The 27,927-nt window shown below is 46.2% G+C and overlaps 1 protein-coding gene across 1 annotated transcript; it reads left to right on the top strand.

Annotated features, from left to right (window-relative positions):
- Positions 1 to 765: 765 nt before the first annotated feature.
- Positions 766 to 27,512, top strand: SNRPF (small nuclear ribonucleoprotein polypeptide F). The gene is made up of 4 exons (XM_078675853.1): positions 766 to 940; positions 1,962 to 2,087; positions 9,004 to 9,068; positions 27,341 to 27,512. Exons 1-4 carry the CDS (start codon positions 938 to 940, stop codon positions 27,405 to 27,407), a joined length of 261 nt encoding a protein of 86 aa, XP_078531979.1. The 5' UTR covers positions 766 to 937; the 3' UTR covers positions 27,408 to 27,512.
- Positions 27,513 to 27,927: the final 415 nt, after the last annotated feature.

Here is a 27,927-nt window from a genome sequence, read left to right as displayed (position 1 = left end):
TTAAAGTCTAAAAAGGTTTTAATGGTCACTGTATTTTTATTCTGGTGTAAATTGTTGTGTAATTTCTGTATTTTATCTGTACTTTTATGATTGTTAAAAAAATGCAATCGAAATAAAGCTTTTCTTGACTTGACTAATCCTTCACTATTATTTATTACTTTGGTTTGTTGTTCTAAACTTGGCTGCTGAGTTAGTTACAGCCCTGCCAAGTTGCCCAGGTCCATGCATGATGTGCTGCACCAGTCCAGTTTTTTTTATTTATTTTGGAACATGTAGTCTTGCTTATTTCATTATAAAACAGGACCACAAGTCCCAGGATTCAAAGGATAATGTCTAGGCTAGAGCAGTACATTACCCATGAACCTAGGGAAACTTGGCAGCTATGTAGTTAAAACAAGAAGGCATAGTCATCGTATCCATTTGAATAACGCAACTTCAAACTTTCAGGTGCAAAACATTGTAAACTTCACATAAATATCTCCCACACTTTTGTTCAAAACCAATAAAATTGTTTATTAAAAAAAATCTCACACACATGGAGATACACGAAACGAGAGAAACAATACACTGCTGATGCAAGCTCTGCTCCTCAAAGGTGCAGCTGCTACTCCACGCCGGTAGCGCGCGATATGAAATCTCCCTATTCCAACATGGTGTGAACTTGAGCACATACGTTTCAGCTTGCTTGCCGTTCGTGTCCGTTTTTTGTTTCAGCAGCCTCTCTCGTCTGATCGGAGAACCTCTTTCGCTTCCGGGGCCAGATTTTCCGCACGGGTCCAATCAGAGTTGACGTTTTGGTCTGGTGAAAGGTGTAAGGTTTAAGGTTGCGCTTCCGCTCGCCATTTTCTTTCTCAGCACTCCAGCGGTGGCGCGTGATTTCTACGGCCCCGGGGAGGAATTTTTTTGTGTTTTCCCGGTGAGGGAAAAATAACCCAGCATGGTGAGTCGACCCGTGCATTCCCAAGGGGTGGTTTTCTGTGCTTTACTCAAGGGAATTGGATATATGCTGCCGCTGTATTCGTATTTATTGTCTGCGTGCTACCTTCGCGCCATTATCAGCTCATTTTCACCTGATTTTAACAAGAAGCGTACGGTTGAGTGTACGTAATATATTCAGTCTGCCTCACCACGGCTTTGTTATATAACCTCAATACGGTATGCACATTGATAAGTGGTGGTGCAAATTACGGCCTGTGCTCGGTTGATTTGGACCACATGGCCTGAAATGCCAGTAAAAGCCATTATTGAAGATTGCTTCAAGCCCATCTGAATACCACCAGTGAATTGTATTTGTGCGAGGATCCACGTATTCTTTCTTGCATGGGGGCATGTAGTAACTGTAAGGATATACATTAGGGCAGCATTTTATTTGGTAGTTGACCGCTTTTTGATGATGGTTGCAGGAATAGATTGTTTCAACGGCTAGGTTTTGAAAGTAACATTTTAGGGTTGTAAATAACAGTATTTTTATTATCCAAATAACCCAGCTTCTAATTGTGTCAAGCGTGGTCTTATGGTTTTATTTTGTAAAGATAAACGTGCTTATCTTGCGCCGTATAATGGTAATTATGGAGTTGGTCTAGACCGCCTCAGTAGTCCGTAGAGCATGGTCATAGCGATGTTCCTTTTTACCTGAAACTTGCTTTCCGTCTTTCTGTGTTGCAGCAGGCAAAGAGTTGTTTTCCAATAACGGCGCGGTTATGATTGCAATAAGCAGCGTGACTTATCATTACGACAGCTGCAGTCTTACCCGTTTTTTTTTAACGTAACCCCAGATTAACGTTTTTTTAATTTGTTTGTGATGCCCATGTTCCTACTGTATGAACCATGCCAAGCATAAATGATGCCTTCTGTTAAAACGTAAGAATTGTTTCAGAGGTAGCAGTAAAAAAGTGGAGTGATTAATGATCGCCTGAAAGCAGTTAATTCATCTAATCGTACTTGTTTGTCTATTTTTACAGAGTTTACCACTGAACCCAAAGCCTTTCCTCAATGGACTGACTGGCAAGCCAGTAATGGTCAAACTAAAATGGGGAATGGAATACAAAGGGTATTTAGTATCTGTCGATGGATATATGAACATGCAGGTAAGTTTAATTTCTGATTGTCATTCTTCTTGAACAGTGTGTAGTAAAGTAATTCACATAGGGCCCTTGATAGAACTGATTTACTTCTAAGGTGCAGGAACAGTCTTCACTACTGCTCAGGCACTTCAATAGCTACCACTGAACTACCATGAGATCTTAATTGGAACATACATACAAAAGATAATAATGCATAACGCCAGTCCACAACACACCCCTAGCCCCTCTTTTTTTATAACCAAATAGAACAAACGCATAACAAGTGATTATAAACCTCTTTACAACAGGGTACAGTGGATTCATCTGCAGGGATGGCTAGAATATCTGTGCGTATGGAAGATTCAGTTTACAAGCTTTGTATGTGCAAGGGAAAGATGTAGTGGCAGATTTCCTTTCTAGAAAGCCAACACAGAAGTGTGCGCACAAGTGGAATGATTTTCGCATGGTGCTTATATACAATAATGGAACTGGAGCTTATACACGATATTGGAGTACTTGCAGTGAAAAAAGTATTATTACAAAACGGACGAGAAGTGGTTAAATTCATTGGGGGCAGATGCCCAAACAAGAGTAACTTATCGGACACCATTAAACTCATTTGATTGTGGGGTAATTATGAGGGGTGACTTACTTGTCCACTTAACCTACGCAGCAAGACTGTTATGAGGGCCATTTTGGTATTGCGGGGGCGAAATTTTTAGCTAAGGCATTGTTTGTGGTTTGGTGTTCACTTGGCAGTATAACATATGGTCAGGAAATGTATGGAATGCTCTCTAGAGCCGATAAATCTCTTTAATCATGCAGGTAAGATGAGTAGCTAAATTGCATGGATTACTTCTGGAGTAACTTCTGATATCCTCTCTTAACGGATGATTTAAAAAACTTGAGTTGCGCACAATAACTTAGTAGTAAATGATAACGCTAGTGTTTAAGAAGTGGGGTTGCAAGTTAAACAGTCCCAAGACAATTGCAGCAGTGATAGATACTGTGGGTTCTAGGCTGAGTTTGTAATTCATTTAGCAGAAGATCTAGTTTGGCATTGGTAGGAAAGCAGAAAATAGTATTCTACGGATATTTTTGGGAATGTGCATGCCAGACCTTTGTACAAAAGGGGGTTGTATTACTCTAGAAAGTATTGTCTTGAGGGTGGACCTTTGTACAAAAGGGGGTTGTATTACTCTAGAAAGTATTGTCTTGAGGGTGAACCGTTTTGTATCACAAGATAACATGGTTGGCAGGGTGATGTGATTATGGCCAAAGATGGTGTCTAGGTTTTTACAGAGATTGTGAATATGAGACCAGGGAATAGGCCAGGAACAGATAAGGTTTTGAGGGATTTGTGAAGAAACCTGTATTGCTCAGTGGTAAAATGTTTAATTTCTTTTGGTTGTAGACCATCAAACTTCATTTGGTAGCAGGTCTTCAAATGGAGGATTTTTTTTTTTTAATTTTCAAGAGATTTTATATAGCGCTGGCTAGACCCGAAGGTATCAGAGCGCTTTACGTGAGAATCAACAAGTAACAGAATAAATTCAACACTTACATAATACATCAAAAAATAGGCAATTCAATTAGGAGGGGAGAGAGAAGTAGTGGAGGCGGCAGGGGAGGTGAGAGAGGGAGGATAAGGGAAGGGACAATAAGGAGAGACAGTCTGTCAAAAGACCGACTGGGTAGGTGACGACCAAGGAGGGAATCCAAGGCCCATCTCTCCTATAGCTAAACCAAGTAGCTCCATCAGGCATCCGACAAAGTAGTTCAGTCTCGATACATTGAGAGAGGAGAGACATAAAATAGAGGGAGGGTGAGGGCGGAGAGGACAGGAGATACGAAAGGAAGTGGAAAAATGTGGTTAAACAATATAACAGAAAAAGATCAACAATTAAACAATTACATCAAACACTCAGCAATACATTAGGAGAGCGAAAAGTAGTGGGAGGAGGTGAAGTGAGAAAGTGAGGATAAGTGAAGAGACAATAAGGAGAGACACAAAGAAGTCTGTCTAAGGACCGACTGGGTAGGTGACGACCAAGGAGGGAGTCCACGGTTATCTCCCCTATAGCTAAACCAGGTAGCTCCATTGGGCATCAGACAAAATAGTACAGTCTCAATACATTGGGAGAGGAGAGATGTGACCAGAGGGAGGATGCGGGAGGAGACGACAGGAGAGACTAAGGGAAGTGCAACAAAGTGGTACAACAATATAACAGAAAAAGATCGACAATTACACATTACATCAAACAATCAGCAATACATTAGGAGAGAAAGGAGAGGGAGAGCAGTAGTGGGGGGTAGGGGAGGTGAGAATAAGGGAAGAGACAACCGTAGAGACGAAAGGAAGTCTGTCTAAAGACCGACTGGGTAGGTGACGACCAAGAAGGGAATCCACGTCACATCTCCCCTATAGCTAAACCAGGTAGCTCCATCGGGCGTCAGACAAAATAGTTTGGTCTCAAGTGTTGAGGGAAGAGGTTCACTGAGAAACAGGGTGGGGGCAGGGACAGGTGAAGGCAGAGGATAGAAGCTGGAAAGAGAGAGAGCGGAGAGGGTTGGGGGAAGATAAGGTCCGGAGAGACGCGGGAGCGTTAGCCCGAAAGTCCGACTGGGTAGGTGATAGTCAAAGGAGGGAGTCCAAAGATAATCTCCCCTAATGTTCGCGAGGTAGTGCCTCACGAACGTGGGGCTCTGCTTGCATTGGTTGCGGAGGCAGAAGGTGCAGATCTGGTTGGGCTGCTAGTTATCGCCCTGCTGGGCTGCTGCCCAGCTGGTGGTGTTGGTCGAAGGAGTTGGTGTGGCACGGCTGCCCATCGCCCACCAGCAGCATGTTACCAGCCGCATCTTGATCTTGGAGAGCTTGCGGTCGCCGCGCTCGGTGGGGATGAGGGTGCGCAGGGCGGTGAAGGTCGTGTTGACGCTGTTAGTGCACCCTGGTAGTTGTGTGGGAATCGGCAGGGGGGCAAGCAGGCAGCAGTCATATGGCAGCAGTATGTGGGAGCTATGGATGCAGAAGGCACTGAGCGCCCAAATGAAGTCCCTCACCTCAGGAACTGCCAGGAGAACGGGCGCCTCAGGAATTTTTCAAGATTTCAGAATGTGTAGTAATACAAACGACAAGGTTCTAAAAGCAGTTCAGCCTGTTGAGCAGGAGTGTTAACCAGTGAAGGAAAGTGCTCCTTTTGGCATGGATCGCAGCTTCATTCCCCAACCCCCTCTGCCACACACACACACACACGTTTGCCTGACTGAATGCAACTTTGACTGAATTAAAACTGGGTCCCTGCAAATCGAGTTGCCAGTGTACTTTCCCAAAATCTTTGTTTCCACAATTGGCACATCTCGGGCTCACATAAGTCCCTTGTAAAAGGTCCTGGTGGTACCAAAAGCATTGTGACCAGATATGGTCTAAGGGCTACAACATGTTATGCCAGCTTAAGAGACCCCACACCAAACACATGCTTACTGCAGCCTGCATGTTTTGGTGCAACAAAAAGTGAAGAGTTTACCTGGCACACATCCCTGTGTGCCAGGGCCATAGGTAAGTCGCCCCTACAGCAGGATTTAAAGCCCTGAGTAAGGATGTACTATACCTCTGGTGAGGGCATAACTGCATGAGCAGATACACCCATATTATGTCCAAGTCTATTCTTACTAAACAAAAACAGTGGTTCTGTCGGGAAAAGAACACACAATTCCTTTGTTCACTGTACTTAATACATATGCGAACATCAAATGAAGGGTACACAGACACACAACACTGAATTTAGTTCCAAAGGTAATTCTTTAGTATATACCTGGTCTGTATTTACAAGTGCTGTACAAAGGTAAACCAAGTGACATGTATTCATAAATAAAGAAAAAACATCTGTTATCAAGTGTCTACTTTTAAGAACAATAGCCACAACAAGATGAATATTTGAGTTGCGACTTTGCATGGACGGATTGACATAAACAACGTCGACGTTTCGACCCTATACAGTAGCGCAGACTTGTATGCATCTGGGACGGGTCTTATTCAGGACTGGGTGGGGTGTTGGACAGCCTGAAAATACAAGGGAAACCTGAACTTTGGCTTCAGTGGGTACTGTTCACAGGGATGTCAGCCGACACCCTCGTAAGATAATCTTGAAGTGGGCAAATCTTATCTTATTAGGCTTCTTCTTCACTAGCCGGTGGAATTGTTTAGGGTGCGTGCCGCCGTAGTGATCACTTGGAACACTTAACAAGAGATGTCCGTGTCTGTCTCTGCCTCGGAAATACTTCATCTTGTTGTAGTTATTCTTAAAAGTGGACACCCCCTATGGTGTGCTGAGCTGAAGTGACCATCTCCTTTGAAAATCCTCCATATTGGCTGTGAGGATTTTAGCCAATTGGATTAGGGTATACCTCCTCCCCAAAGGGAGTAAACATACAAAGGTTTTAGGACATACAGAGGGTGTAGTCTCCCTAAAGGTAAGTAGGTTATTGACTACTACCTGCCAGAACCTTTAACCCACCATAATTGAGTATTTAGGAGCACCCCTGAACCTTGATCCTCAGATTCCTGGTGACCTAAAGATGGACCGAAGAGCTGTACCAGCAGTGCAGACTCTAGACGACAACCGACTTGGCCCCAGCCCTTCTGGCTTGTCTGCAGCCCTTGAAGAAACTTGCATCAAAAGTGACTAATCCTGTAGGCCCAACAATGTCCACAACCATGGGCGTACTGCCTGCCTTCCCTAAAGAGCAAGAACTTCCGGGGACAGTGGCTCTGTCCACAAAGAAACCCTCAAGAGCTCTCGTGCCCTGCTGAGCCGTACAAACAGATCTCTGGACTTAGCTCTGCACCCGACGCCTCTAGCCTGACTCCAAGTGGCCCACCGGTCATAAGGTTTCCCAGCGGTCCTGAGCTCTGGTCCACTCGAGGGTGACCTCTCCTTGACTTCACGGTAACGCCTGCAGCCTCAACACAAAGGAACACCTAACCGCAACCTACTCTGGCAAGTATCTCCTAACCTCAAAGGACACCCCTGCACCTCCAGGCCTTGCGGAGCCTGACCAACTGGTGCCCCTCAACATCCCAACAGACCTCCAGAGCCACTGGTTCTTTGTTCAGGTTCTTGCTCGGAGACTGCAGCCTTTGTTCGAAATCATTAGTCTCCATTGCTTTGCATTGGGCACCTGACACTGTGTTGGCACTTTGCACCCGGTCGCCTCTGTGGGTGTGTTTGGTGCTGCCTTGTGCCTCCCCCAACTTCGATTTTACCTACCCTCTTTGTGTGCCCTCAGTTTCTATTGACTAACATTGGGCCCAAGTGACTGAATTTGACATCTGCTCCTGGCTGTTCCCATGCTGCTGCTGGTGCAGTCTCTACTGACCCTTGCCCAGTTTTGGTCCTAAAACCCAAAGACTGGAATTATAAGTTGTGTACTTGCCTGTAAAGTTACATTGATTTTTGTCCATTGATTACCATTGAACTAGTTGAGAAATGCACTGTCCACGTTTTATACTTAAACTGATTACATTTGGTATCTGCTTTAATCATTGGGTGTGTGTAATTATTTCTTGCCGGAGTGTGTATAACAAATGCTTAACACAACTCTAATGAGCCTAACAGCTCGACCACACTGCCTCAAAGAGCATTTAGTATTATCTACTTTCGTCTCGGGGGATCCACTGGACTCTGTGCACACTGTACCGTACTTTGGTACAGTATATAGAGAACCAACTTGTACCAGTGTTCGTAGAGAAGATTGTAACTGGATGAGAATATTGAAGATATTTAGTAGCAGTGACCAACCTGATATAAGTTTTATTTAGCTGTAGCAGCTTGCCATTAGGGTGTGAGATGACCAGTAAAGACTGATAGGTTGTCCAGAAGGAGATTGATTACAGTACTGATCATTAAACAGAATGCAGCCTTCAAGTACTGGAGGGCATTATGAGTTGGTCGCATGAGTTTGAGCCTTTTGAGGGAGAAATTGCGACCTTGTTGAATTAGGAAATTATGCCAGCATTTGGGAGTGGACAGAGGCCACACCCTACATGTGTCCTTCTGACCTAACATCTGCTAAGTAATAGTGGTAACCGGGTCTGGTTTTGGGCACTACTCGGCCCTCTTCCTGGCTTCTCAGTGCCCAGTAGGCACATAGTGGGGTAAAGTGCATAAGCGGTAGCCCCCTGCATTACCATACACCCAGCCAGACCACTTCCAGTGTCTGCTGGGCACAGATTTGTACAAGACCAAAGGATTTTGTATGAGCCCAGTACTTTTTACTTATTCCAATGGAAACTCCAGTAGAAAATGTCACTTTTGGTTCAGTTGTGTGGGGCAAACTACCAGCGCAGAGTTTGTGGTTTGATTCTAGGGTAGAGCAACTGTAGACATTTTGACCTACGTGATTTGAAATGAGTAATAACTGTCATTACATAGGATATATCACTTGATATAATTGACGACTTGCTTAAATACTGGTCAAAATTTCCCAAAGTAGAGTTTGTATTTATTTATTTTAGCGTTTTATATAGCTCAAACTTCACCCTGATCGGGTATGCTATTGATTTACATAGCACCAGTTGCATTACATGAGGACACATTCATTATTGTTGGGCACAGGGAGATTAAGAGATTTGCCCAGAATCACAGGTTGTTCAGCGTCATTGCCGAGACTCAAACCCAGTTCCCCAGATTAGAGGTCGACCGCCCTAGCTGTTAGGCCAAATCTTTCCCTTTTATGATGGATATTCTATTAGAACAGTTAAGACTTTGAGGGGGGAACTAGTACGTATACTAAGCCAGTCGACCGATTCTTTGCACCGCACTGATTACTGGTTGTAGCATTTCATACTGCACCCTCTGTTTCTCAGTTAATGGTTTAAGTGCCTGCCCATGTGCTGATTGTAAAGTATGGTATTTTCATGTATATATATTTTCTTTTAAAGCTGGCAAACACAGAAGAATACATTGATGGGGCGTTATCTGGACATCTGGGTGAAGTCCTGATAAGGTAATTTAAAATGTGGTTTCTTTATCTGGGCACTTGTGTTAAATTAAAATGTATGGCAACCCATTGTCTTTGTTTTCTATAATCTATGAGAATGTGTCTGCACTTTTTGGTTTGCTGCATTTCATAAAGGTTTTGGTGACCTTTACCTTATGGTCGAGCCTAGACATAAGACAAATCTCAACAGTTTTCTGTAAACCTATTGGGGTTTGAGACGGGAGGACAGCGTTGTCGGTGTAGAGCAGGGCTCCAATTTGCCGCTTGCCAATGCTGGGTAAATCCTGGGTAATTCCTGACCTTCCCTCAACAGTGGCACCCAGACTATTAATGTATAAGGTGAAGAGGAATGGGGCCAGGATGCAGCCATGCCATACCCCTTTCCTGACAGAGAAATTACGGCTTCGTTCACATACTAACCCAAAGCGACCGCTTGCCTGGGCATCTAAGTAGGACTGTTTAAAAAAAATAGTTAATCAGCAGCACTTCCACCCCCATGGACTCTAGGCTACTCAAGTTACAAGTGGTTAACGCAATCGAAGGCCGAACTTAAATCGACAAAGCACAGAAAAAGACTACCCTGTTGCACCTTTGTATATTTACCCCATAGGAGGCTTAAATTTAGACCATGCCTGGCCACTTTTACGATGGAATCCAAGAGTGAAATGGGGCTACAGCAGGCCGGGTTATGGTCGCCTTTTTTAAAAGATAGGGACAATTGTAGACTGTCTAGGTTTGGGTGAACCCGTGTGTGCAACCTGCTTTTAAGACTATAGTAATTAAAGGGCCCCAAAGTTGAGGACAGGATTTGTATAAATCCACCGGGACGCTATCTGGTCCAGGGGCTTATTCCGCCACCTCCCCTCACGCTTTTTTTTTTTTTTTAAACCCTCATTATCCTTCATAATGTCATACACAGCTTGCAGCCTACAACCCGGAGGCCGACAGCGAAGCTTTAGCAGCATAGCTGCGCTTCTCGGACTTATTATACACAGCCATTTAGCCGACTAGCCAGGTGTCCGGCGGCGCTTTCAACAAAGGTCCTGTGTGCATAATCAGGTGTTTGGCAAAACTATTTCACCCTGTCCGCCCAGGCCCGCGTGTATTAAGATTACCTCTTCCTAACTATGTGGGCTGCTGGCGCCACTCAGCTAGTGTGCATAGACCTGATTCCTGAGAAACTCCTATCTAATCCAAACCCCAACTTCCCCTTTCCCCTGCAACATTACAACCCCCCCCTGAATCCTCTCTTACTCTAATCTATGCTCTGCCGTGCTATCCTGCCCATCTAAAGTGTTCAGTTACTACATGTAGTATCCTGCCTATTGCGTGTGTAGTTGGACTTCTACTGATCCGTTCTCCTGCCGCTCGTGAGGTTCTGGTATCCCCATCCTATATGTGCCAGGGTGTGTCGCCATCTATCCAGTATCACTATGGGACACGTAGATTAGGGTCCGTCTCGATCTCTCTAGGGGTGCCTGGTCTATGTAGCTGTCAACTCTAACCTTCTGTGCCGTCTTCCTCAAGGAGTTCCTGTACATAGTCTTAGTCTGCCTGTATATCCACCTCAGCGTCCTTTGCTCTCAAATGGGCCTGGTACAGGCCCCAGAAATTCTTGGGGCGACTTGTTGGAGGGAGTAGCTCGCTGTACCATTCTGACTGCGTGCAGCAGTACAGCATGTCGTGCGCCAATCTTTTCTTGGTCGGCAGTGGCCCTCTCATCCAGCACATCGCAACACGTCTGGCCATCAGCATGCCCATATCAGCTAGTCGTCTCATCGCCACCGGGAGACTCTTGGAGTGACCTAGAAGTGCTAGAGCAGGGTCAGCGGTCAGTTCCATTTCCAATATTGTGCTCATTTCAATGAATACTTCATCCCAGAATTTACGAATTCCTGGGCACCACCATGCCAGGTGCATGAAATCTGCAATCGGTGCATGGCGTCGCTCACATTCTGCCGTTTGTCTAAGGCCGTATCTTTGCAGCCTCGCGAGTGTAATACACTCGTTGGAGATATTTGAAATGAATTAGTCTGTCGTCGATTTAGTGACAGTTTCCTGGTGCTCGCACATCAGTATTTCCACATACCATCGTCTATTGTAATCTGCAGATCATTCTGCCATGCTCAGTCTGTATAAATTTGTGACTAATTTATGGGGGGAGGAGGTTTTGATAACATGGGTAAGTTCCGGAACCTCTGGCGGTTCCGCCAGGTCCGGGCCCAAGAGGTCCAATAGCGCGCTGCGTATTCTATGGTATTGAAAGCGAAGAAGTGAGGCCTCGTCTGTTCCCGGCACAGTCTGCTCCCATGTTTTCACCGTGCCATTTAAGAATAGATCTCCCGCTGTGGCTATGCCCATCGTGCGCAACGCTCGGGTTACTCCCTTCTCCGCAATCGGTGCAAGCCATACTGCCCATTCAATCGGTATGAGCGGGGAGTATAGTAACACGCAGTCCTGAGCCTGCAATAGCGCGTGCCATGCATGGTTGGTGGTCATGATCGAGTCCAACATGCCAATTCTACGGTCCACCGGTTTAAATACCGTGGCCGGAAGCGGAATTGGGTCTGCGAAAAGTCATTCCAAGCGCACATGTGGAATGTTGGTATTTGGGCTGCTTGCGCCACTCTGTAGTACCTCCATGTCCGGAGCGCTCAGCCCTCCCAGCTCGCACGGGAGCGTAAGTAATGTCCATTTAACCCTGGGCTGTTTGCCCCTCTCCCCCAGCGAGTCTAATCAGTAGCTGCGTCAGATTTTTGGAGAAGGCCTTCGATAGCACTATTGGAATGTTAAACAGGAATAAGAATCTGGGTAGTACCACCATTTTCATAATTGCAATACGACCCATCAAGGACAGAGGCAGTTTGCACCACGCTTCCACGTCATCTACCAACTTGCTATATGCAACACTATAGTTTTCGCGTATGAGAATCTCCGGGTCAGTATGGAGCATAACCCCAAGACACCTAACCGGTTCCGTTGTCAATTGCAGCGGGTATTCCATGTCGAATCGCTCTGTCATTGGTGTCAGCGGGAATGCCACCGATTTAGACCAGTTTATCCTGAGGCCGGAAAGAGCACCGAAGCGCACCACTTCCCTCAGCACCGAGGAGAGATTCGTCTCTGGGTCTCGGACATACAGCAATGTCGTCCGCTGATATGACAATTTTGTACGTTGGGAAATGTATTCCTTCGTTACTGTGGTACTCCCTGAGGGCACACGCCAGCGGTTTGGCTACCAGCGCGTAGAGGAGTGGCGAGAGCGGGCAGCCCTGTCTAGTACCCCTACTAATCTCAAATGAGTCCGAGACCCGGTCGCCTATACGAAGTCTAGCCGTAGGCTGGTGATACAGTGCCCCTATCATTTGCAAGAACGGCTCGCCGAGTCCCATCTTCAGAAGGACTCGCAACATGAAAGGCCACGCTACTGAGTCGAAGGTCTTTTCCATGTCAAGGAAGATTGCTACGGCCTTGGTGTCTCGTCGGACATGCTGCATAGTTCCCAACACGGTTCGAATATTATAGGTGAGGTTCCTATTAGGGATAAATCCCGCTTGCTCTGGAGCTACCAACTCCGGGGCCAGTAACGCTAAACGAGTCCCCAGAACCTTGGCATACAGTTTGGCATCGACATTCAATAAGGACAGCGGCCTGTAGGAGCCACATACATTCGGGGTTTTCCCTGGCTTGAGAATAGTCACAATCAACGCCTCCCTCATAGAGCGTGGCATACTACCTCAACACAGACGTCGTCAAACAGTGTGGATAAGTGTGGGATCAACTTGTCCTTAAACGCTTTATAAACGCCCACCGTTAGCCCATCCGCTCCGGGGGCACTGTCAGACCGCATACTCTCCAGCGCCTCCGATATCTTCTTGTGTATGGGCAGCATCAGGAATTCCCGATGCATGTTAGTTAGAAAAGGCATCTGTATGTAGCTCAGATAGTCGTCTATCCCATCCTCAACGTGGTCAGATCTAGTCGCGTAAAGACCTGAGTAGTATTTCCTGAACTAATCTATTATCTCAGTCTCTTCCGTGGGAGTTTCACCGGTCGCCATCTCCAGCTCCGATATAACCTGTGTGCGTCTATTGTTTTTCAATATCCTGGCTAGGTGAGAGCCGGGGCGCTCTCCCTCACCGTACGTCCGGGCGGTCGCATATTTCCCCAGGTGTTGCACTTCCCTATCTGCTTATTCGTTGTATTCTGCTATAAAGTTTTTAATTTCGTCCGTCACGTTGGCATCCGTGCCTCCCAGCTGTCGTCTCTCTAACTCGGCAAGCTGCTTCTCTAAGTGCTGTAGCCTCTAACGTACAGACTTGAGGACACTCTAGTGTTTGGACATAGCTATACCTCGGATGTACACTTTAAACGCTTCCCATACTGTTTGGAAGCTATCAACCGACCCTACGTTAGTTTAAAAGAAGTTATCAATTTCCTCAGCTAGCTCGTCCCTGAAGAGTTCGTCTAGTAGGGAGTACGGGGGAAAGCGCCACGTGAAAGGCGGTATCTTTTTCACTGGAGTTTCCCATGCCAAAAGAAGCGGTGAGTGGTCTGACAGGGTGCGTGGTAGTACCGCACAAGTTTTGATGTCTCGTAACTAAGGAGCATGCCAACCAGTCAATTCTAGTGTGAATATTGTGAAAGGCCGAATGTGTGAACCCTCCCCTCGTGTGCTTAATTCTCCACACATCCACTAGGTCTAGCGTTATGAGCCCTGTCTGAATCTTAAATGCAGCTGCCGAGGGTCTACGTAGAGGGCCCGATGACCTGTAACTCTGGATCAAGTACTAGGTTTAAGTCGTTCCCCCCCCCCCCCCCCAAAAGCATTTGCGCAGCGGTATAGGTTCGGCAATGCTGAGCAAGAGTATCATAAAAATCCGGGGAATCATAATTAGGACCATAAACATTAACCACTATGAGGTCATATCCCTTCCCCGCACATCTTGATATTAAATAACGGCCTTCCGGGTCCGCTCTCAGTAATGACAACGTAATTTTTGATCTGGGGTTCACCCATGTCAATACTCCCCTAGAATGTGTCGTGAACCCTGCTGTCGTGATGTTCCCCGCCAGCCCCCTACTAAGAAGCATTTTGCTTGTGAGGGGGAGATGTGTCTCCTGTATGAGTGCCAAATCCACATTCTGTCTGCAAGTAATTAAACACCTTTCTGAGTTAACGATCATTCAGACCTCTCACATTCCATGTTAAAGCCCTGAGTGTCCCAGCCTCCCCCTCTACTGTTGCACTGTTTGTACCAGCCATCTCAGCAACAAAGTAGTTCGGCAAATGGCAGCAACTATATCTTGGCTAGTGTATGCAGCATGCACAGGCAGATCAAACAACATTGCTCCCACATCCACCCCCTTAACAGAAAAACCCGAACCCTTCCCAATCCCCCTCCCACAGCCGACCTCCCCCAACCTGGCCTGCCGCACCCCTTCGCCCCCCCTTGCCACCTATTCTCTAGATCTTTCAATAGGGTCATGAAGTACCCTGTGGTGCGTTACGTGCTAGGGCCGAGGTCGCCTGCTAGTTTATATGAACTAATGATTCGTGTCTCCTCTCTCGGGCCGATCCCTCCGTCCCAGCTGTGCCGTGTGTCGTGCACCTAAGTGATGTGTGTAACATATATCTGTCCAGCCTTTATCCATGCCCTCCCTCCCTCTCATGTCCATTCTCCATGTGCTAGGCACCAACTGGAAATCCTCCCCCCCCCGCCCCCCTAATGATTACCGCTGGTTACAGCCCATGTACAGAAGTCCGAGTCCTCCCCGCTATTCAGGTAACATGGCGCTGGGGGGGGGGGGGGGGATAGGGGTAGCGCTGCAATACATGCGGGGAGTCGTCATTAATGAGCCCCCTCACCTCATCGTACGCAGTCATTATTCTTGGTCATCTAAGCGGCTACTGCCCTCTTCCTCCTCGTAGGTGTTGTCGGTTCTGTTCCGTTCCTTCGCCCAGTTCTTCAGTGCTTTCTGCAAGGTTTGTGTCTGTGAAGATGTGCGACTTTCCCTGCAGGTTCACTCTGTTTCGCAGGGTAGAGCATCGCGTAGTCCAGACCCATCTCTCTAAGCCGCTTCTTGTAGGGCACAAAGGGCTTCCGCGCTTCTTGTACCCTGGTGGTGAAATCCGGATACAATGAAATGGCCGAACCCTCATATTGCAGAGACTTGTGTGTTCTTGCTAGTCGTAGGGCCGTGTCCCTGTCGCGGTAGTTGAGGAGTTTCGCTATTATAGGTCGAGGGGGAGCACCCGGGCGAGGTCCCAATGTGCGGTGAGCCCTCTCCACCACAAACATTGCTGAGAATACTCCTTCGCCCAGCAGAGTGGTAAGCAGACCCTTCATGAATGTTTCCATAGGGCCAGTTGAGGTTGTCTCCGGAAGACCCATGATGCGTAGGTTACTGCGCCGCAAATGGGCTTCCAAGTCCTCTGTCTTGTCCAGGAGAGCCTGCATAAGTTTCTCAGTTTTTTTGTGACCCATATCTAGTTCCATTTGGGCCTCCTCAACCTCAGACACTCTACGCTCCGTCATGTCCAGTCTTTCCGCGTGCTTATCCAAGCGCTCCGCCTGCGGTCCATTCTATAGGTCAATGCGTCGATTTTAGTGCCCAGTGATATACTCGACTGCGACCCTTTCTCCATTGTTAACAGTAGGGCTTTGATATCTGTGCCTAGCTCCTGCTGTTCCTCAGGTTGCACAGATGCTTTGTCTGCCACTGGTGATTCGCTTTGCTGCAAACGTCTCTGCTAGAAGGGGAGCTTACTCTGAGTTTTGTCTCCCTTGCCCATATTGTAAGGGTCTCGGGGCACTGTTTCGTGTGAAATGTCGCTGGGAGGCTGACTGCCGTGCTCCACACCTTGCGACTAGCTCGCAGACCAGTTATCACACGTAGCGCACGCTCACAGGCCCAGTGCGCTCAATCAAGTACTTGGCCCTGGTACTCGCTGGTCCGTAGCTATGCACTCCCTGTCACACCCGGTGGTGGCACTCAGCCAGAGGAGAGGACCTTTACGTGGAGGCCTTGGCGCCACTGCGTAGATCCCCGTCGCACTGTCCCCATACACTTGTCGCGGTGGTTTGGCGCAATTTAATTCAGGACTCACTTCATCTAGCTGGGCCTCTATGTCGATGTGTTCCGTTTATGGGAGTGAGGGTTGTGGGGGGATGTGCGCACCCTGCAGATGTTCCGGGGTTTGCCTCCCGCTTCTGTCCACACCCGCTTCTGTCTTGAGCACTACTCCATATCCCAGTACAAGTAGAGGATCAAGGCTTCCGAGTCTCCCCAGGGGGAGGAGGCCCCGAGGGTAGTGTCCTGCTTTGGCCTTCTGGCCCTGTGGGGATATCGTCTCACCCCGTGCCTCCGCCGCGGGTCTAGTATCCCGTTTACACACACGCTGCCTGGTCCCCAATGGCTGTACTTCGTCTGACGTGTCGGGCCCACTGTCTGCCGCGTCTCGTCTCTCGGCAACCTGTCACTGGCAACCTGTCACTGGCGACCACTCAATTACCAGGCTCAAGCAAACTGGGCCGGGACCTTCCACACGCCCGCTTACCAAGTCGTAGGGCAGTGGGGGTGTTTAGATAGTTGCGGCGTTCTTCCGATGCACCGAGCAGAACGACCCTTCTTCGCGGTCTCTGCCTGCACGTCGCGTGATGCACTCCGGACCTGTTCTCAACTACAGCGCGTTCCTTTGAGGGCCTAGTGGCGAGCTGCCTAACCCAAACCCGCTACCAACTTCAGGATGCACGCGTCGCAGTCGGGCTGGCTCTGGAAGTGCTCAGACAAACAGGGAGTCCGAGGAAGGGCAAGTGGTCTCGACAGGATAGAGTAGGATATTATGTCGGCTTTGGCAGAGCTGTGAGATCAAGCGGCCATCATGGTCGCCGGCAAGCTCCGCCCTCCACCCCACGCTCTCATTTATTGCAGAGATCACCTCCTCCACATTAAAATCGATTTCAATAGGGAGATTGCTCTTAAGTCTAGTGTTTAGCTCCTCGCACTGATAGATCTGCATTGTCACAATATAACCTGGAAAAGTGTGTACGTGATTTGAATGTTAATACTTGATCACTATAAAGCATCAGGTTTGTGATCTTGTTGAAAGACAATTGATTCCTTAGTAATAGTTTAGTATTAACAAGAATTGCATGTCGCCTAACCATGCCCCATCAGTGTTGGCTGAATTTTATTTCAACAAACCTTTCATTGTTGTGCTGGAGATCTTTTTTTAAATGGGAATTAGTTTGTACACCAGTTGCTGTTAAGGGTGGAAGCATCAACCAAATATTTTCAAGTACAAAAGGTTTGGTCAACTGGTCTGGGTTTATTTAATTGATTCATAAATGTTATAATTCATTACTAAACCATCTGTTCGGCAAGGCAATCGGGGTCTACAATGCCTGATTATCTCAAAACATATGGCAATCACATATAGCCAGACATGTTCAAGCAGTTCAAGCTATGAAATTAATCTTATAGGAACCAATGATGCTGCATTGGTGCAGGAGTGGTATGGCCATTAATTGGGATTTAACTTCAGCAAATAGTAACGGATGGGCTCCCAAAAGGCACGGGGTCAAGCAACTGGTGGTAAGGATGTGGCATCTCTGCGCCCACTCCTTGCATAACTACATATCTTTAAGTCAATCCTGAAACTTCAGGGCATGCCTGCCACCCCATATCATGGCCACTACATTTACTCAAAAGCAAACCTGTGGCCATGAATTGACAGAGCTTTAGGTACCTCCTTGACATAACCAGAACAATCGTGGCTGCTAGTTGTAAAGCATTCAGTCATGTCTAGCAGCACTGCAATTGTCTGATTCCAAAATGCGCCAACACTGGGCAGGACCATGCGAAGTGGACTAAGTCTTCCCAAAGATCGACTAACTGCCTCCAGCCTACCCCACCAGGTGTAATATTCTATATGCAGCACATTTCCATGTAGCTGTGATTGCTTTAGCTGCCTGTGCTCTCGGGGAGAGACTGCTCTCCTATGCAGAGTATGTTTACTCAGCCCTACTTAATGTGCCTGTGGTGGGCACCTGCGCTCATTTTAGGAGATCGGGGCTCATTTTGCAACAGGCCATGACTCAAAGCAAGAGTGAAAGATAAAGGAGAAAGAGCAATGCGGAAGGCAGAAAATAGAATGAAAAAAGAACCAGCAAGTGTAGAGTAGTGAAAGAAAAAGGATATGGCCACATTGGCATTCAATAGGACCCTAAGAAAATGTTTGAGGTTCTGAGTTTGTTTTCGCAAATTACACACTGTTCCCTCCACAAATGTCACCTCCACATATAGTAGCAGACATCTTTCATGTTCTTATTGATAGCATAAGTATATCAACACCATCCTCCTATTCACCAGCACAACCTCACCGCTAACCCTGGAATCAGTACCACCAGATTGCCCATACCAAGAATCACCAAGTTCACAGCTGATGCTCCACATCAAAATAAGTGTAAGCCACCCGATATCCAAAAATGAGAAGAAAATGTTGACAAAGAAAACCGACAAGAAAAAGGCACCTGCAATTCTAGTAAAAAAAAAACCTAGCACTTTAAAGAAAATGTTGCCCATCACAAGGATATATAGCTAGTTTGTACAGAAAAACTACCCAAGTGGGGAACAGCGAGAGACACCATCTATAGCCATTAATCAGAATCTGCACTATACTACGCTCGCTAATAAGAACATGGCATATTCTAGACCTGTTACACTGCCAAAATGGTGCACTGGAGACAACCTACTTGTTTACATTAACCTTTGGTCTCACCTAAACACTGTAAACTCATCCTGCAGGAGCAAGCCCTAAGTTTGCACACATCATCTTTCATATATTGCATAACTCAGAATAAGATCAGTTTCCCAAACCGAACAGCATCATAACAACAAAGCTATCCTTTATAAAGCAGTACATCGCAAAACCTTTCAGCACTTCTGCAGTAGGTAGGGGTGAGAGGCAGAAAACAAGACCACCGATACCCCGGCAGGGTAACTTAGGAAAATTTAACACGCCATATCCAGCGCACTCTAATTTCCAGAGCTACAAAAAAAACGTGTCTACCTCTCAAGAAACACAGCTCTTCAACATTTAGTGATTGGAAATGGTAGCTAAAGTACATCATTTTAGAAATTTTGTAAATCATTTTTTGTTGTGGTGTGGATTTAGATATTTCTGGAGCAAGCAACGTTAAGCAAGGAAGTCCTGATTTGAAGTGCAACGAGGAGACACATGGCAATAAATCTGTTCTGCTTACTTGGTTGCAATATCTGAATTTTAAAATATCTTATGGGGTTAAGACACCTGCTGGAGAGATCTGTTTTCAGTAAATCTGAGGGCCTAGTAATAATGGTAAGATCAGTCTGGTGATCCACACATTTGTTGGAAAGATCTGTCTAGTCCCAGTTTCGAGTCAAAGAAGCATGCAGGGTTGAATCGTATTCTGCAAAGCACATGCAACAGCCGGTCTGTTAGGTTTTTTTTCAGAGTTTTATATAGCGCGAACTAGACCCGAATGAGGTATCAGAGCGCTTTACATAGCACCAGTTACGTTACATGAGGACGGACACATTCATTTTTAGGCACGGGGAGATTAAGTGATTTGCCCAGAATCACAGGAGGTTTTGGCGACGTTACCGAGGCTCGAACCCAGATCCCCAGGTCCGAGGTCGAGCGCCCTAGCCGTTATGCCAAATCCTCTCCCTATTATATTCCTTATTTTATGTAGATGGGTAAGTGGGTTACTGCTTTGAACATAGATCCTTGTTACTTGCAGTTGCATTGTAATTCTTCTAAAATAGCAGAAAGAGCTATGAAGGATGTGACTCCTACACTCAGTGACCCTCAGTCTTGTTACACATCCTGTACAATGATTTACAAACTTGAGATTTATTGTCTAAATGTGTGCATGTGATGTAAAGTGCTACAAAGGAAATAAAAATACTGGTATTTAAATTATTTTGCACTGGAACAGCAACAAATCTGATATTCTTACAGTGCGCAAATTCTTGTATATGGGGATCTCAACCAAGTCAAAATTGTTCCTTAAGTACCTGTCAAGTGCTAACAAGCTGTGTGCTTTTGTTTCCCTTCCATTGCATTTACTTCTAGGTGTGATGTTACAGGCAGCCCCCAGCCAGGATCATCGAACAAAAGGAGGCCAAAATGCCCCTTAAGTTCGGCCTTTGTTATGGCACAGTTCGAGCCTGAAATGAGTGGCAAGGTGATCCATCAATCGACTTGGAACTACAGGTGTTCCATATAGCGTCCATAGTTTTCCCAGATCAGTGGGGGTGTCCGTATGTTAGAAAATACCCAGTTATCTCATTGGTGCAGTCTGCCATTGCAGCAGTTATGGTATGTCTGGTCTGGTAGCTGCCTGTTTCAGGGAGACCATGGTAGATTTAGCCTAATTAATCTGGAGGCCAGACCAGCGTCCAAATTACACTATTTCCTCAATGATAGGAGCCCAGTTAACAGCTGCATTGCTCCATCCGCATACATGGATAATTGTGTATCTGAATCACATATTCATACCAACTACCCCTTACCCTCATCGATTAGTGGAACTCTCATACACCAGTGGCTTCTAAGGTTAAGCCAAAAATAGGCAACCGGAAGCATCCCTGCCGCATGCCTCTACCAATCATAAAGGTAGACCATCACTTAGGCGCAGCCTAGGAGGGGGATTGATGTATAGGATCTGAACCCATTTTATAAGTTCCCCCCCCCCCCGCAATTCCGGACAGTCCCGTAAATAAAAAAGGCCATTCAACGGCATCGAAAGCCTTGGTGGGCTCCATAAACGGCAGCTACAGTAGTTGCATTCTGTCCCATTGCAGTGGGTTCAGGAACACCAAGATTGCGATTATTTTGCATGGACCTTGCTTCCGAGTCCACATTCTTTAGCTTGTTTTTGTGCGTTAAGTTCGATAGCACCAAATATACATGTGTGTGAGCGATGTCCACCACAGCCACATTACACTTGCTAAAAGCTGACGAGATGCCTCCTGTATGTGGCTGCTCGGTATTATTTTTCTCACCAATGTACCAGAAGAATGAACCAGAAGAGTCAAACTTTTTAAATTTATTCTTGATCTGCAGACTCGTTTCGACACCATGTCTTATCAATGCCACTATGTGGAATCAGTCGTATTTTTAGGTTGAGGCTACCGTCGCACTGCGAAGCAGTGGGTGGAGCCGAAATTTCATGAGTTCAACAGTGGTGCTTTAACCCTCCTCTGTCTTCCATTGGCTAGCTTCGTAAATAGAGGCTAGCCATTGGAAGAGATGGGTGTCTGTAAATCTTTTCCCCGACGTGATTCGGGGGTGTTTCTTGCTTTTTTAAAAAAAAATCTTGGTATTTAATCTTGACGTCACTGCAAGAACACGCCCCCGAATCTCAAATGCCGGAGCTGTGTGGCAGCCATTTCAGGCCGACCACCGCCGGAAGAAGTCCAGGTGAGTGCTTGGGTTTTTTTTTTCCCGCTGTCCGTGTGCCCGGTCCCGCCTCCCTCCCGCTGTCCGTGTGCCCGTTTTCACCCCCCTCCCGCTGCCCGTGTGCCTGTACCCGGCCCCCCCGTCTGTGTGGCCGTTTCGAGTTGTTGGAATTTACATAAAAGCGTGCTTGCAAGATGCAACTGTAGGAATCAGAACATGAGTCACCAAATAGGTCTGCCTACATATTGTGTGCTTCCACTTATTTATGAGGTAACCTGTTTAGTTTCTTTATTTTTCGTTTAATGTGAAAGACGTGTACAATCCTGGGTAGGGCACTGCAAATTGTGGAGGTTAGTAGAATGAGAATGGAACACGGAATCTTTGATGGGGAGTTGTGGCGTTAAGGTTTTTCCAAATGTAGCGATGTCGGAAGTTATTTCGGTACATGTAATACACGTACTTGCAGCTCGTTGGTGGAGGGGGATTTTGATACTATACTGACATTTAGCTGTTAGGTCGGTAGGTTTTGCAGGGCGTGTTAGATTAGCAAAACCGCCGCGCCAGTGGCTTTAACCCCTTCGATGCTCATGACGGAACGGTTCCGTCATGAGCTACGGTTGAGCTGTGCTCATGACGGAACCGTTCCGTCATGACCACGCCCGTTTTTATTAGGGCCCAGCACCGGAGGGGGAATCGCGGTCGCGCTGAAAAGGTTAAATAAAACATGTTTATTTACATTTCTAAAACTCTCGCTAACAGGCAAGAGCTTCTATAACACAGGATCCCTTGTAGACTTATCGCATCAGCCTATTCAGTTATATGCATGAGACTTTTGTTGGATGTTTTCTTTTACACCGGCATTTCTCTCCCTTTGGAGGGGATGCATCCTATGCAATTAGGAAAGTTGAGCAGAGCCATAGATTAACCACTGGGGAACTCAACGTCCTTTCCCCGTGCCTTCCAGACAGAAAACGACCAGTACAGTGAATGGAAACAGAGCAAGCTCATCTCAGGGATGCATGCGTTACCGTAGGACACAGTGACGTTCACGGAGCCAGACATTGTTTCTCACGGATGCTGATCTCTTGTCGCCTAGGTCGGCTGCAGCTTTTTCTCGCTCTAGAAACACGGGGAGTGCATTTTGATGCCTTGCTTCAGTCGGACTTATTTTGCTCATACTGCATTCTATAGTTTGTAAAGTTTGTGTAAGTCTCTGTACGTATATGAAACTTGTGTAACATTGTGTAATGTTTTGCTTATTCTCAACCTGCCGATTAAGTAACTCTTGTGTAATATCGTGCATATATTTAATGTGCGTGATGCAACACTTTATATTGTGAATCGCTTCGACGCCTATGGGCAGTATGCGCACTATTTAAAATCGCGTAAATCCACAAAGATGGAGGTGGGGGAGGAGGTCACCAGATGCTTCTGTGGGGGTGGGGGTGGGGATGTCTGACGAGTCCATCCTGAACAAGTAGGGCCGGTTTTGAGATCTGCCTGCCCTCCCTTGCTTCAGGGCACAAACACCTCCTGGGCTTCTACATACTCCTCTCAAAGAGGGGATGAGAGGTGGGGGGGGGGCGAACTCCTATCAGCCGTTCACAGCACCCTGCGGTGCCGAGCCTGCCCAGAATTACCTGGTGCAAGGGGGCGGGACTCTACAGAGAAGGGCCTGTGTGTGTGCAGAGAAGGCCCAGTCTGTGCCCGCCACCCTCCGAGGCCACCCGGACAAGGTAAAGGGTCTCGCATATCCTTGTTTAAAAAAAAAAAAAATCTCGCTTCTCTCCCGGCCGTGCCGCCCCCTGCCCCACGGGTCACCAAAAACTTCTCTCGCAACTTTCCTTCATCCAGAGAGCACTTCTGTGATGAACACAGGAGTACAAGGCTATTTATTTAGCGCTTAGTACCCCTGACGAGGCGCCCTGGTTCGATTGTTTCAACTCTGAATGCACATAGTTTACAGTGTCTACTGTGCCTTTTATCAAAGCGCTGTGACGTCAGCTCTGACTACACGCGCACTATGTAAAAGAAAATAAACATTTCTGCAGGGTGAATCTCTGGCCGTCCCTCAGACAGACCCCGCCCTCCACTCGTTCCCAGAAAGCACTTAAAAACACACCCACTGTGCAGGCTTCCAGCACAGAGGCCAAGCAGTGAATGAACAATGCTTTCCCTAACGCTTGCTTGCCCCACGTTTCCACAGCAGGTTGTGAAGGGTGTAAAGTGACATGCCACGGAAAGCACCGGGTAGACAGACTTCTGGACTAAAAGTACCTTAGCACACAAAAAACATCTATTAGTGCTTTTTACTATCAATTGCATGACTTTGTAAAAGATAAAAAGTAATTGTTTTTTATGTACATCTTTTGTACGTTTAGTTGTACCCATAAGGGACAGTGGTGCAGTAAGGCTTGTTTATTTTAAATTAAAATGCCCCTTTTGATGGATTTAAGCGAGCGTCAGACATTGTTTCGCATCGTAACTCATTCTCAGGGGACGGCCATACAGCACTGGGGCATCTGGAATTCACACAGTGCCCAATTCAAACTCTGGGACAAAGCCAGCCCAGTAAGAATGTCCGACTAAGCTGAATGTTGCACACAGCAGCAACAGGCCCCTTGACCGCATGGGTCCATCGCATTGTATGGTTTCACACAAGCCTCGACTTTTTTTTGATGTGCAAATCGTCCCACCTTGAACCCCATTCACCACGTAAACTGCTTCTATCCTGTTGATTGTTAAGGGGGAAGAGGGGACGTGCAGTGCAAAGAAAAAGGTGTTAGTTTAAGTGGTTTTCCCAAAAATACTACATACAGCAAAAAAAGCAAAAAAAAGTTTAGCCATACAAAACGACATTCGCTCAAATCGTTATTAAAAACACAATCCCAGAATGAAAGTTTTCGATGCCAAACACCTTCCTCACGATTGCTTCATTGGAAGGGCCGGTGCCGCCCCTTTGTCTGTCCTGGATCCGTGCAGGACGGCCCCTCTCTGTGGTGTCCTCCACCTTGCGAGGCTCCGTGGCGCTGTTTACAACGGTCATCGAAGCGCTAGAATGAACTAGTGCTGGATACGGACAGACTCGATTTAACCAGCAGTCTGTCTGTTAACTAACCGGTCCAATGACATTGAATATAGGTAAACTTAAACAAAAAGCTGAACAAACTTACGCGTTCTAGACAACATGTCTCAATCTAGATCACATTTACAAATGCAGGCGCCCATGGTGATTACATAAAGTGAAAAAAAGTGATCAGACGCTGTGTGTACCAAAGGCAAATGACGGAGGCGAACAGCTGAAAACAGTATTTGTTATTCGCGTCCTCAAAGCTGCCGATCGGTTTCACACAGGGGAACCCGCCTCGAAGTGGTGGCTTGCAGCCGTGAGCCCCTGGTTTTCAGAAGCCCGCCCCATGGTCTCACGGGAGCCATACTGGCAACCCGTGGAGCTTGGAGATAGTTGGGTGGGTTAAAGCGCCTGCTGCAGAGGTGCTGTGGGTTCGACCCCCTCAGAACCGACCTCGGCTTTCATCCTTCTGAGATCACTGAAAGACCAGTGGACGAGCATTATTCAAGCGCCAAGAGGGCGGTGGGCGCTACAGCAATGGCCAGTGTTATCTGTGTTTAATCTCACTTTCATTGTGTACTCGGATGTGATTTCGGACTGCAGTTCTTCACCAGGGAGAAGATGTACCTCTCAAGCCAGAGGGAGACCAGACTTTTACTTTGGGGGGGGGGGGATTCATTCATTGGCGCGAGCTCCACCGACAAAGCATTTACATGTGCCTGCACGGGGAGGGGCGCGAATTCCAAGGAGGGGGCTGGGGCGATTCATTACTGAGCACAAAGGTTTGGTTGACCAGGGGGTGAGATTTGTATGTGTAAAGGGTAATTAACATGTTTGCCAGGGGCGGGTGGGCAGCGTGAAGGCAACGTTGCAAAGTCGGAGGAAGTCGGGAATCGGCCCTGTTTAAAGCTTAGAGTACAATCACCGCAGGGGTAGAGGAGACGTTGACCATTGACACCTGCATGCAAGGTCTCTCCTTAAGGAAGTCGGCGTATGGGAGAGACCAGATAAAGGGCAACCGTGTGATCTTGTACACTATTGCCACCCATGGCTTATGGTGACATAAACCACAAGGCCAAAGGTCGAGTAGTTTGTAAATATCACCAGGCCTAGAGATGGTAGCCCAGGACAACATTACACTTTACCCATTATTTGTATATTTTATTTTGTTTTCTTTTGGGTAGTGAAACCGAACAAGTGATCGTCTTCAAGGTGCAGCGAACAATGTGCACTGTTTAGAATTGGAATATTCAGGTTTTGTTTGCCTTTCGTAAATGAATTGTTGATAAAACAATGGACAATAGTGATGGACGCTAGGTTTATGCCTCTGTTCCCTGCATGTGATCCAGTTTTTCGTGCCTCTCTTCCCTAGGGCGTTACTGGACAGAGATGTGTCTGTGTGTGGCGCTGTCTGTGTGTGTGGCTCTGTGTCTGCTAATACTCTCTACTACACTCTAATGCTCGCCTATTGCCATTGTAAATGATGCTATTTATTTCCGTTTAAAAAAAAAATACCATTTGCAATGCCAATAGCTCTAACTTTAACAAAGCCGAGACCATTGCATTGTAAATGCTTGTTTTTTTACTGAGGCTTCCCTCGCTCTTATTGGTTATTTGCTGGCCAATCATTTGTGGGCTACACGGACATGCACCAATCCTTTCAAGATCACCATGGTGCCATTGTTCCAGTCACATTTGATCACAGTACTATAGTGCACGCTAAGATATCTGAAGAATTCTTTTGCCTTGGGCGATTCAGTTAATAAAACAAATGCCCTTACCCTTGTTCTACTGTACATGCCACATTGGATATGCTTGCCAGGAAAGTGCATATTTTGAAATTGTTTTCCCCATTTAGTAATGTTGACTCAATTTCACCTGGCTTGCGCCTCCTTCTCAGCACCAGCAGTTCCAGCAATGTTAAATTAATGTCCACCAAAGCCACATTACGTTTATAGTTGTTAGGGTTGTGTTCAGCACTCTTGCTTACTCCTATTGCACATGGGCTTGTAGGAGAAACTACATATTGCTATCCAGGCTTTAAGCTTCCCACTGCCCTGTATCCTGGCTAATTGAATACAGGGAGCTTTAGCAGGTTACTGCTGTTCTAAAGTTGACGGGTTATTGCAAATCTGCCATTGTTTGGAGTCCGCACACATGCTTTGATCTATAGCAGTAAAAATAGATTTTGAGGGTATGCATCTTCCTGAAGCCTGTGTCTGGTCTATTGATCCCACTGAGTAAGGTATTGTTGGAAATAAAGTCATGGATTTCTGGCAAAAAACAAGCTTTCTTTTTCAGTGTTTTGGTCGGTAGGAAGGTGGGTTTTAATTCTTGCGGTGTTAGTAATCGTTGTCCCTCTTTCACTAAGCAGTGCTGCACTACACGTTTAATTTCTTACACAATTTGGTCCGTGTGCATATAAAATTGGAGGTATACTTCAGTCCATGCCTAGAAGGTTTACATACAGCATTTTCGTGATTTTATTAAATGTATTCAAGTTTTACCTAACCTTTTAAGGAGCGTTTATGGGTGGGTATTTTAAGTCGTTACAGATTTTTTTAAAGTACACAATACTGTGAAATGTGTGCTACGCTGTGCATTTGGCTGTATAGATTTTATTTGCACCCTTACAAGTTAAGTGGAATAAGGAGCAGATCTTGAATAAATAGCAACTTCTCATTCGGTTTTAAATTTAAATCTAATAAACATATTTGAATAATCAACTTTTCAATAGAACATATTTTTCTTTTACAGGTGTAACAATGTCCTCTATATCAGAGGAGTGGAAGAGGAGGAAGAAGATGGAGAAATGAGAGAATAAAGTCTGAAGATGGCTGTTAAATCTTTAGTAGATGTATCATTTATGGTTCGCTGTCTGTATGAATGTAGCATTTTGGTTTATACAATAAAACTTTTTTTTTTGTAATTTGTTGCAGTTTTAATGTTTTAGTATTTAGCAAAGATCATAAAAAAAATAGGCGCTTATTTTGCAGCCAGGCTGGTGTTGAGGGTTGATTTATACAAATGTATTTAAATCCTTGCTTTACCCATTACATTCTCAGTGTGGCCCCTATTTGACCGTGCCGAACTAGTTATTGTCCTCACTAATTTCTGTACGCTGTTACATGCTGTACAACCTCAATGTAAACTGACATGGTGTCAATGCCACTTTGTGTTTATTCCTGCTTGCTGTCGTTTTAATACCTCATGCTTCAGATGAAGAACTGGAAAATTTCAATACCTGGGAATACTTTGTAATATAACAAGAACTTGGCACAGAATCTGAAAATATGAAAAGACATCTTTATTAAACTTAACATAGTGAGGCCACGTCAGCCAGA

This window comes from Lissotriton helveticus, chromosome 1_1 (assembly GCF_964261635.1).
Source record: "Lissotriton helveticus chromosome 1_1, aLisHel1.1, whole genome shotgun sequence".
Classification (NCBI taxonomy): domain Eukaryota; kingdom Metazoa; phylum Chordata; class Amphibia; order Caudata; family Salamandridae; genus Lissotriton; species Lissotriton helveticus.
The sequence above is the reverse complement of the archived record's forward strand: the minus strand, read 5'-3'. Positions and strand labels throughout refer to the sequence as shown.